General features: G+C 38.5%; 1 protein-coding gene across 4 annotated transcripts in view; it reads left to right on the plus strand.

Moving 5' to 3' along the window:
* FRMD3 (FERM domain containing 3) overlaps positions 1-12,447 on the plus strand; it is a 123,544-nt gene that overhangs the window by 67,560 nt on the left and 43,537 nt on the right. For all 4 annotated transcript variants that reach the window (XM_053931588.1, XM_053931589.1, XM_053931592.1 and 1 more), the window contains 2 exons: positions 2,599-2,641; positions 9,906-9,984. In XM_053931588.1, the coding sequence (XP_053787563.1) occupies positions 2,599-2,641; positions 9,906-9,984 (122 nt within the window). The remainder of the gene's footprint in view (positions 1-2,598; positions 2,642-9,905; positions 9,985-12,447) is intronic.

The following is a 12,447-nucleotide window of genomic DNA, read 5'->3' on the forward strand; positions in this document are numbered from 1 at the left end:
TTTAAAATTTATCTTGACAAGCTAACTTGAAGTGTTATATTTTCATTCACTTAAGATTTTTTTTCCAGGAAAATTGTTTAAAAAATATTGCTACATGAAAAAACATTTTGGAAAACCAAATACTTTTCAATTTAATGTTTCTACAGAAACAGTTTGATTAATGTATAGGAACCTTAATCTCCTCCTAACTATAACAGCTAATTAATCTTGGAATAAATATAGCTTGGATACTGTATAGTAGAGATGAGGCACAGGTATTAATTATTAATAGTCGATGCTGTAAGGCTGAAAGATAAGTACTCAGGGGAAAATCTTTCCTAAAACTCAAATTGAAATATGCAAACAAATATAGGGGTAGCTATTTCCAGAAGTATTAGCAACGACTAGGTGTTTATCTTCCCCTGACAGTCAGAAAGCATTAAGCACCTAATTGCTGTATCTTTGAAAGTTTCCACAAATTATAAAGTAACTCCTCTGTTTTCTGGAAGATTCAGCTGAGTTGTGTATACGTTTGCAATTTTCTACCAACAGAAGGTCACAGCAGAAATCTGAGCTTGTAGAAACTGCCTGTCATTTCCATGACCTCCATGTGAAAACCTACATTGCTTAATTGCTTGGTGTCTTTTCAATCTGCTGTTAACCCATGAAGGTCAGGTCTTAGTGAAACATGTTTGATTTCGGATGTGTTAGGTAAATCTGCATTCCTGGGGCTTTGAGGAATTTCATCCATGTTTCCCCTCTTTCATTATTCACATGGTTGGTATCAGGGTTTCATATTTGCAAATTTGCCTTTTTTTATCTCTGACTGCTTTGGTATAATAGGTAATTAACTTTTCCAAACAGTTCTGAATGCTCATCTGATCTGTGCTCATATTCCAGCTTGGTATTTCAAAAAGAAATATCAAGAAAACTGTGTTGTGTTTCTTCTAGATGAAAATCGTGAATACTCTTAACTTTCAGTTTTCTGGGAGCAGTACAGCATGACTCACTGTCCCCCTTTGCTGTTTGAATCTTCATCTAGGACTGGCCTGATCCTGGTGGATGTGGAGTGGGTCTCTGGAAAGTGGACTTGTATATCTGTTTGTCCAATTTCCTATCTGTGAATTCATTCTGGATTATGTATCTATAAACCATTGTGGACTGTTTAAGAATTCTTAAATCAGATTGTCTTTATCTTTTTATGAGCAACTCTCAGCCCCCATTATTCAGAGTGAAACATATAAATAATTTATATGTATGATCTAAAAAAAGAATGAAATGAGCTAGATATTTCTGGTAACTCAGTGAAACTGTCATTGCTGATTCAATTCTGTTTCTTTCATCTTTTCCCCTAAAAAGAAAGGTACTGGGAAAACAGAATAGGTAAAGAGATGTTGGAGGATTGCTGTTGTGTTGTGGCTGTTGTTTGAAGTTTGAGGTTGTTGGCTTTTTATTTTCTTTGTATCAAGGTTCCAGATCAGTCTCTCAGTGGTAAGTGAACTTCAAATAGAAATACATTGCCCAGCTTATCTCCACTACTACTGTGACACCACATGTGTGTGAGTTTCTGAGCAACCATAGCACATAAACCAGAGATTTTAAGTATTGGATATGGTTTAATAAATGCTATGTTTTCTTTTTGCAGTTGACCAAAGGGTTTTAGAGCTAGAATGAAAGGGTTAAAAATGAAACCCCTTAGTGCAAGGACTTCCAGTGTTGAGTATGCTTATTAAAACTGAATGCTGTGCTTTTTGATTAGCTGCTTCCACAGCACAAATCTCATTTTTCTGTGGAGATTTTTGCTTAAATGAAAAATACTAATACAAAAGCTGCTGGCTGGAAGTGGCACTTGAATATCAGCATGTTCTTTTGTCTGACAAAGCATCCTCCTGAGCAGATCAGCTAGTGCCAGCAGGGGATATGCTAAGGCTCTTAACTAAAATGTGAGCCAAACTTTTGGTTACAGAAGCACCTGAGTTTATTTTCTAAGATAATTAAAAAAAAAAAAAAAGCAAACCCCGAAAATTTCCCTGTAAATTTATGCACCTGCTGATAAGCATACATAGCTCTCTGCTGTACGTTAGCTGTGATTAGCGTACTGTGAACATTTCATGGAAAAGTGCAATTTTTCTCCTTGAGGTTTTTAATTATTGCTAGAAGAGAACAATAGATTGTGTCCTGTGTGTTTTGAATAAGGATATAGTTTTTAGATATTCTTCAGTTTTAAGAAATGTAGAAGACAACACTAATGAAGAGACACTGTTAAAGTTTCTGAATATTCTTTTCTGCTGTCTGATATGATCATTCTTATGGAAAAAAATGTCTAAAAATATGAGACTAAAATGTCTACTGCAAGCAGAAGACTACAGTCTGTCCCCTTTAAATGTGTCTTTGAAATATCTATCTTTTTTCTGTCTCAACTACATCTATTTTACAGGCACTGGTGATATCAAGTATGCTTATAGAGTACAATTCCAGTATGGATATGCTTTTCTCATTTATGTATTTCTCAGTGAAACAAAATTCCTACTTCTCATTTATGGTACCATATGCATTTACAAGGCTATTTTTGTCTATTGTGATGCATATTAACCTCTGCTCTCTGCTTTGTCTTCCCAGCACTGGCTTGAGCCCAACAAGTCCATCTTCAAGCAAATGAAATGTAAGTTGTGAAAGCTCATGTTTTTAAATGATTTTTAAATAACTGAAGGTTTTCTTGTGCTTTAGAAAGTAATTTAGAATAAGTTTCATTTGTTTCTGAGTGTAAACAGGTCCTTCATGTTAGCACATGAAGCCAATTGGTGACCAATGATCAGTGGCTGCAAGCAATGTGTTTCCAATAGTGTGAAGGAAAACTCTCTGGAAGGCTGCTGAAGAAAGCTGTATTTTTGTGGTTTGGGATACAGAACTTCTAAAAGAAATTCTTCTGTTCTTTTGCATGTTCTTGTGTATAGTGTTATTCTCTCCCAAATGGTGAGTGTTGTCATGGTTTGACACTGGTGCAATGCCAGCGCCCCCATGAAAATACACCTTCCAACATAAATGCTGTGAGATGCTATCAGGAACAGAGCAGAGCAGGCCCAAGCTTAATAACAAAGGAAAAAAAAACTTTATTAAACTACTACTACTATAGAAGATACACACACTAAATCCAGGATGAAGACCCTCTAAAACACCCCTCCTCCCAGTTTCTAAAACAACCACCATGAAACATCACCCGGGATTCCTGATCAAATTACCACCCTTCAGATAATCAATACTCAGTTAATCAAGGGAGAGAGGAGTCTCTCTTGCGCCATAGACCCCCCCCTGCCCCAGGAAACACAGTTGCCACCTCCTGTGTTTCCATGTCACACATAGCACTGCCCAGAGAAAATCTGCCAGTGTGACACTCTCCATTCCATGTCACAGTGCTCTCACCACCGTGCATGGACAGACTGCTCATAGGGCTCCTTTAAGGATGCTTTGCCAAGGACCAAAAGAGACAACAGTTCAGCTTCTCATCTTGGGACCACAGTCCCCCCCCATTTCCCCCTGGGGCCAAGGGTCCAGGAACAGAGATCATCTTCTTCCTGAAGACAGAGGGCATCACCATTCCCTCCTCAGCTTTTCTCTGTTCACTCCATTCCTGTGCTGGTGGTTGCTGAAGCAGGTCTCCTTGGGTCACCACTGCATCCCCCTAAAATGCAGTCTCTATTGCAGGAGAATTTGGTTCAGTCTATGGCTAACAAGAAAAGTCCAGCCAAAAGCTACTCCATCATCTCCTCCCACCTAAAAATTTATTCTTCTAACATCTCAGGTCCCGGACTGTCTCTCTTCGACTATAAATCGAGGAGGAGTAATATTTTACAAAGCCTTCATTTCCCAGGACAGGGTTAAAAGTTCAGACTCCCCAGATGGCTGAAATCTCTGCCCAGAACTCTCAACTCCCACACTGGGCATCTTCCCCCCCTTCCTCCTTCTCCTTCTCCTCTGCCGACAAATTTCCAGGTGCCAAAATTTACAGGCTCTCTGTCTCTTTCCCTCTGTGGGGGGGGGGAACAAAGGCATCTCCACTTCTCTCCACCCTTCCATCCTCAGGATCTGGCTCGGTTCCAGTCCTTCAGCCCCTCAGCCTACCTGGACCAGGCCTCATGCCTTCCCCTCCCCCACCCAGCCCGTGGCTGGGCAGGGGAGAGTCTGCACTGCACTCTCCGACGACCGGAACCAAAGAGACAGTTCTCCTGGGAGTTCTTGCTTTTAACCCCCTGTGTTCTCAGAGGCGTGTCCATGCCTTCATTGGTCACTCCAGGTGCCAATATCCAAACCTGACCACTGATTGGTTTGACCCAACTTCCTGAAAAAAAATTCACTTCCATGTCAAACTGCGACAACAGTAGAGTTCTCTGTTTGGCAATCTTTTTTTTTTTTTTTTTTTTATTCCTTATTTTCTCTCTAGGAATTATATGGTGTAAAACCTGAGTCACATCAACACTACTGTTTAAGTAAAGAAGAGTTTTCCCTTGCACTTTCTCTCCTGCTGTTTTTTTGATTACTTTTAAAGATTATTCTGCCTAGTAATACGCATCTCTCCTTTAACCTGATTCGTGGGAAATATCCCTATATATGGGTTTTGTTCTTGATGACAGTGGGACAGAATAATTTCTGTTGCTCTGATGTGCAGGAGTTCTAAATGTTCATGATTTTCTTGTTGCCTTGCATATCTGAAAGACAGTAGGTCTAGATTACATATTAGGGAAAAATACTGTGAGGGTGGTGAGGCACTGGAACATGTTGCCCAGAAAGGTAATAGGTGTCCTGTCCTTGGAGGTGCTCAAGGCCAGGTTGGAACCTGGTCTAGTGCAAGCTGTTCCTGCCCATGGCAGCAGGGGTTGGAACTATATGATCTTTATGGTCTCTTCAAACCCAAACCACTCTATGATTCTATGATCTAGAAGAATAATGCTACAAGGATGTTCTCCTGTGTCAGGTCATTGGAATTTTTCAATTAATTTCCATGATCTCTAATGCTGTCCTAAAACCTGAAAGGATGTGCAATGAACCAGAGAATCTTAGTACAAATGTAAAGAAAAGTTTAATCAAATATGAGATTCATAAATACATGTGCAATGAAAATAGGAGTTTTGTGTGATCTGTCAGGCACTAATCTGAATGCTGTGTATTCTATGATCCTCATGAAGAGTTAATAACAGCATTTTAAGCTTTATTATAAACACCTGACAAAAATCCACCTTGCCCTGTGTTGTTCTGTAACTAACGAGTACAATGTGAAAGAGCTCTAATCTGAGATTTATGATAGCTCAGGTATCCCTTCTGCATAAAAACAGTGAGTAATGTTCTGCCTGTCTTAAAAATGCTCAGCAAGGAGTATGAATGAACAGCTGATTCATCTGGAAAGGAAACAGGTATATGGAAAGAACTATGCATGTCTTAATGGTTTCCCAGAGATGCTTCTACAGAAATATTGAACATGAAGACTATCTGAATGTAATATTTTTTCTTGCTTGTTTGTTTTTTTCTTAAATTTCACTAACTTTGTGTAGGAATCTGTAGTTCAGAGAATCTGTAACATCAAGGAGAGGTAAAGGAAGTATCCGGCAATGTTGCATTCTCAGGACTATGAAGATAATTTTAACATCTGCTTTTGGCTTTCAGTATGCATCTGTACTTCATGTATATTATAAAAAACCCTAACACTGCCAGTGCAGTGCATTATAGAATACCTTCTATAAGCAAGCATTTGTGCTTGGTGAAAAGGAGATTGTGAAAACAAACCTTCCAAAAAATGTCAGCTGAGAATCATCCCTATTTCTCTATTTGGTTGACACTTGTAAAATTTCAATCAAATTTTTCAACAGCTTTTAAGAATTGTTTTCATCTTTCATAGTGGTGTGGTTTAATCCCAGCCAGCAACTGGCCCTGCACAACCACTCGCCCAGTCCCCCACCATCAGGATCAGGGAGAGAAGGGTAAAAGCTGGAAAACTCATGGGTTAGACAAAGACAATTTAATAGGGAAAGGAAAGGCACACACAAGCAAAGCAAAACAAGGGATTTGTTTAGCCCTTCCCATGGGCAAGCAGGTATTCAGCTGTCTCCAGGACATTAAGGCCCCACCACATGTAACAGTGACTTGGGAAGACAACTATTCCAAAAGGCTCCCCTCCCTCTTCCTCCTACTTTATATACTGAACCATGATGCCATGTCATCTGGCATATTTATTTGGTCAGTTGGGGTCATCTGTCCTGTCTGTGTCTCCTCCCAGATTACCATGCACTCTTAGTCTCCTCACCTGTGAGGGTGTCAATACAAAAAATTTCTCTATGTTATTAACCCTGTGTTCAACACAAATCCAAAACACAGTCCCATACCAGCCACTGCAAGGAAAATTAACTCTACCCCAGCCAAAACCAGCACACATAAATATTTTATTATTTTTTCAGATTCTTCTATGAAGAAAATGGTAATACAAATGAGTGGGCTTTTTCGTAGAGTGCTTAAAATAGTTCATGCGAGACTCAGTCCCTTACTTACTGATTTCTGTACCAAGGGAGGCATCTCCCACATCCCTCTTTGTTCTTGTCATGGTTTTGTAGGTTTGGGCATACTTTAGGGAGATCCTTCTTCTTTGATGTACATAGAATACTGTATCTTAGTTAAATGTAAGTGAAATAAACTTTAAAAACATACAACCAGTTGCCTTGAAAACTATGCTCTGTATGTACCTCCTTCATGAGGGTTTAGATCATGACTTGTTTCAGCATTTAACATAAATTATTTTATTTGTACTTTTTCTTTCACCTCTTACATACTGTTAGCATATAAACTGGCAAATTAATGGTTCTGCTTCAACGGAGTTTGCTGCCAATACAATTCTCCACACTATAGTCCTTTGAAATTATTGTAATTGTGAGAAAGTGAACTCAGAGGGTAGAAAATTCTGACAGAGCCTCGGGCATTTTGCAATGCCAGCTGCTTCTTATCTGAGAGATAAAGGACCCTCTGAAAGAAAAGTCTTATAAGATATAGCTACTAGAAAACTGATTATGTGACTTGATAGTTTTGTGTTGATGAAATGTGCTTCTTCAAATTCTGCTCTGTTTTAGGAAGGTTTGTTGTTAATGTTTCCACTTTAATATGTAAGTGGTCAAAAGTAATTTTACTTTCAAGGAATTGAGAAATTAGCTGGCTTGACAATCACATCTCTTTGAGCTGATAAAATGCAATGCCTGTCTTGGTTTCCACTATGAGAGACCAAAGAGAGAACATGAAGTCCTCATGCATGTTTCTCCAGTGTGCTAAAATCTATAAGAAAAAGGCCTTGCTAAAAGTTTACATATCATCAAATGTCTCTTTGGAAGAACATTAGGCTTATGATCTACCTTAAAATTAAGATGGAGGGTAAAGTGGCTATCTTTGGGGGTTCCCTCCTTCCCCATTCAAATGTTCATTGTGGCTGGTTTTCCAGCTGAGAATAAGAAACAGAAAAAGAGGATCTCCTGTAATTGCAGGGAACATTCTTATCTCCACAGATGAATTAGATATTCTTTTTACCATTTCAAACTGCAAGTTGTTGATAGGTTGATATTCTTTTTACCATTTCAAACTGCAAGTTGAAATGGTAAAAAGTTGATATTCTTTTTACCATTTCAAACTGCAAGTTGTTTTTGTTCCATCCTTGCATAGCAATAGAGAAGGGATCTTGTCTTAGCAGACTGCAGCAGACTTGTATACTATTGCTGCACTGCTGAGGAGGAATATTGTTACAGGAGCTTGAGTCTAGGAAAATATTTGAGAAACAGGTTTTAAGCTGCCTTGACAAATCTCCTGCATGTCCTGTACATTTGTGTGTACTTCTGTCAATACTGTTCTTCTGCTCAAGTAAAACATTTCCTACTTTAACCTTTCCTATGAACATGGGCTATTTTTATGGTGCAGTGTATCCCATAATTTCCTCACTGTGATACTCTTTCCATATAGGTCAGGTGATACTTTTATATGCTTACCACATACTGCCAGAATGGGACTCTTCTAATATAACTTTTATTTATTTATTTATTTTTACTGCTGACAAATTTTCAATTTTTTTTTAAATTGACATCTGGAAAATCGAGTAAAATTCAGTACATTTTTGGAGTCTTGCAGTACGCTTGTATTTGCTAGGACCCTGAAGACACATGCATTAGTTATTCTTATATATTCATTGCTATTTCCAAACCAATTCTAAATCTGACAAAACATTTAAAAGTGGGTCTTTTTCCTTTTTTTTCCCCCAGGGGAAGAGCTCTTGCTTGTTTAATACAGGTTGTCTCTCCTTTCATGTTTTTTAACTGGAACAGTATTCCAAAAGTGCAGGCTTTCCTCCCTTGCTTAGTTTTAACATGACTATTGAGGAGTGACAGAAACATTTAAGATTACTTTAGCTATCTTTTGCTGTGTCTAGGCAACATGACTCCTTAGTGAGTTTCTACATGGCTGCTTTCCTTTCGGGGACACTGAATTCACTTTACCTTCTATTTTGCTGTTGCGGGGCAGTGAAGACATAACAATGTCTTCTGTTTTGCAGACTGTTGCCAGTCACTCTAAGACAATGCTACAGTCACATCTAGGATAGCAAAGCCCACAGAAAACAGACTGAGTGTTTCTCTAGCCTTCAGAGGGCTTCTCCAGATCTGGAAACTGTGAATGTTTAAATCATCTCTGCAGAACAATTAAGGCTTTTTTTTTCCCTTAATTTCTATTTATTATTGATTACTTGTTTTTTTATTTTCCTGTATTTTTCATATTTGCAGTCCCATCCCTTCTAAATTCCTATTGTGTCTTAAAAGAATTATTATTTAAGCAGGGGAAAAAACTGAAACCAGCAGTTTTTGTTGAGACTGACTGTAATTAAGATAAGTACAATATGAGATTTTGAAAGAGGAAAATATTCCTTTATCCTCAAGAAGAGTTGAGCCTTCCGAAAGAGATCAAACATAACAAAAAATTTAACTAATTTTTATTTTCTATTGCTGTTGTACATCACATGGAACTGTGTGATATCTAGAGATGTGTTTCTGGAACATTGTAAATATACACGTATTGTAAGTATATATGTAAATACTGCATTCAAAGTAGCTTGAAGAGTATCATGATTGTTTAACTAATCACCATAAGAAGTTTATACAAGCCTATGAACTGGTAAGCTTAAGAAGATAGTACAATAAAATGTCCTGGTAGCTTACTAATTGCTGTTATAATTCACAATTTAAAAAGAAGTTATTGATTTCACTTGGTATTGTCTTCCATTTTTTCCGTAATTTTTTTCTTGCCTTTTTCTTTTGCTTTCCCCTTTTCCTGCTGTAAAAGCACAATCTCTTCAAGGCTTTGGAAATTTAAACTTGTCTGTGTACACTGAGAATATATCAAGACCAAAATATAATAAAACTAACTAGAATATTGTAGATCTGCACTTTGCTCTGAATCAAACTGCCTGAGAGGCATTGATTGCAAAATTGAAATATTTCCTGATGTTGTGATGCTTTCCTCTTTCCCCTTTCCCCTTTCCCCTTTCCCCTTTCCCCTTTCCCCTTTCTTTTTCCCCTCTTTCTTTTCTATTGAAAAGATTGTACATCAGGCCTGGTATTGGTACCATTGCTCAGACTTAGGTACTATAAACTTACTAAATACTAGGAACAGAAATATTTCCACTGTCTTTAGTTTCATTAACTAAATTGTTTCTTCAATTGTGTAGTATTATCATTGCTTACCACTTATCATTAGCCAAACAAAAGGCCACCCCAAAATAAAGCATATATAATAATGCTCTTGTTTGAATTTCTGCCTAAACTAATCATTAGTAAGTGACTTTAAGGTCACTCCTTCAGAGTGGCTTAAGCAATGTTTGTTTCCCACAGTTCTCATGCTTTTTCTTTATAATGTTTCAGCTCATCCACCATATACCATGTGCTTTAGAGTGAAATTCTACCCACATGAACCCTTGAAGATTAAAGAAGAGCTCACCAGGTATTTTTTGTTTTGTGGTTATTTTTTTTTTGTTCTTTTTTAGTCTGTACATTTAATGTGCTTTGCAAATGTGGTGGTTTTAGTTTGCAATTGGGTGGAAACATTAATTTTGTGCAGTGGTTTTGGTTTGTTAATTTAAGATTTTTTTTAATTTTGACTTTTTTTTTGTTAATGTATTAAAGAATGTGGTGGGTTTAGTGCTGGTTAGTTATTAATATACTTTTTTTTATTGTGAGATAGAATTAGGAGAAAAGTAAAGCAGGTTTAAAATTTTAAAAGCGTATGAAAAAATTATTAAAACTAATTAGAAGGAAAAAAAGTAGCAAGAATTAAAATAAATTTTTTAGAACACTTTTTTCCTCACATTTTTTTTCTTATTGATAATGTAAAGGAACTAAACTTAAGATTTTTACTTAGTTTATTGTTTTTAAAATACTTTTTTTTTAGTTTACTTGGGGAGAGAATTTTTTAAGGGTATGGAGATTTTTTATAAGATGAAAAAATAGGTTTTTTATGGTTTTTAATTTTGCTATGAATAGTAGCTGTTTGGGGAACAGCTTCCCTTCCCTTCCCTTCCCTTCCTTCCCTTCCCTTCCCTTCCCTTCCCTTCCCTTCCCTTCCCTTCCCTTCCCTTCCCTTCCCTTCCCTTCCCTTCCCTTCCCTTCCCTTCCCTTCCCTTCCCTTCCCTTCCCTTCCCTTCCCTTCCCTTCCCTTCCCTTCCCTTCCCTTCCCTTCCCTTCCCTTCCCTTCCCTTCCCTTCCCTTCCCTTCCCTTCCCTTCCCTTCCCTTCCCTTCCCTTCCCTTCCCTTCCCTTCCCTTCCCTTCCCTTCCCTTCCCTTCCCTTCCCTTCCCTTCCCTTCCCTTCCCTTCCCTTCCCTTCCCTTCCCTTCCCTTCCCTTCCCTTCCCTTCCCTTCCCTTCCCTTCCCTTCCCTTCCCTTCCCTTCCCTTCCTTCCCTTCCCTTCCCTTCCCTTCCCTTCCCTGAACTTCCCTTCCCTTCCCTGAACTTCCCTTCCCTTCCCTGAACTTCCCTTCCCTGAACTTCCCTTCCCTGAACTTCCCTGAACTTCCCTTCCCTGAACTTCCCTGAACTTCCCTTCCCTGAACTTCCCTTCCCTGAACTTCCCTTCCCTTCCCTTCCCTTCCCTTCCCTTCCCTTCCCTGAACTTCCCTGAACTTCCCTGAACTTCCCTTCCCTGAACTTCCCTGAACTTCCCTTCCCTTCCCTGAACTTCCCTTCCCTTCCCTGAACTTCCCTTCCCTGAACTTCCCTGAACTTCCCTGAACTTCCCTGAACTTCCCTTCCCTTCCCTGAACTTCCCTTCCCTTCCCTTCCCTGAACTTCCCTTCCCTTCCCTTCCCTTCCCTTCCCTTCCCTGAACTTCCCTTCCCCTTTTGCTTTCTTTTATCTTTCTTTCCTTCCTTTTTTTTTTTTTTTCTTAATTCCCCTGAAATAATCTGGAAAATTTAATTCAGCCCTAACTATTTCAAGACATTTATGTATAGTCTCACTTAATTTTCTCTTGGGTGTGTCTTTGGGATACAAATAAGATAATATTTTTAAACTAGTGGCAGATCTTAAACAAACTGATATAGAGGTGCAATATATTCATATTTTTCAGTACAGCTGCTCTGGAGGGTAAGAATTCTTGCTGCTTGTGTTGGAATTTTGAAATTTTTGCTGTGAAAACAGAGTTGTACAACAGCTCAGTTATGCTTAATGAATGAGAGCTTTGTCTTTTCTCCTGGCCATTGTGAATATTCTGTTGCTCTGGGCATTTTTCCAAGAAGTGTACATGGCAGGGAAATGTAGGAAAGTAGCTCTTTTGAGCTCTGTGCCACGTGTATGCTTTACCACCTTGTTTGTGAGCAGGCCATGCTGCTGACTGCTGGCTGCGTGCTGCAGAAGCACTGAGTGCCTCAGCACTTGTTGCCTTCGGTTCTTGGTTGATTATTTCCCCAAGCACTGCATGTGCTTGTGCTCACAAGTCACTTCAAGAACATGGGGGATCCCATTGTCACTGGCCTCATACTGAAAGTTTCAGAAACAGCTTGTGTTCTGCTGAATGGTACATTTGTAGTTTGTATAGAACAGCTGGAGCATGCTGTTATTTTATAGCTATTTATCTTGGATGAGATACTGAAATTGTACAGCTGAGTGAACAGGTTGTAAACCAGGAAGTCAATGGATTTTCATTATTTGCTACTGTTTGTCCTTGGATGAACATTTTACCTTTTATGATCCAGAGTATGATAGTGTAGACCTTTCTCATTCAAGAGTCTAAATTAAATGACTTTTTAAAAACTTGGATATCCTCCCAGGATAAGTTTTACTGAAATACAAAGCACCAAGAATTGGCTCATTGATGTTTATTATGCTGTGAGTATGTTTTAGTCTTTGCTGGAATATTTCAAATAAATTTTTAAAGTCAAAATTGTTGTGTGAAAAATGGGTTACAGTCTT

The sequence above is a fragment of the Vidua chalybeata genome, chromosome Z (genome assembly GCF_026979565.1).
Source record: "Vidua chalybeata isolate OUT-0048 chromosome Z, bVidCha1 merged haplotype, whole genome shotgun sequence".
Classification (NCBI taxonomy): domain Eukaryota; kingdom Metazoa; phylum Chordata; class Aves; order Passeriformes; family Viduidae; genus Vidua; species Vidua chalybeata.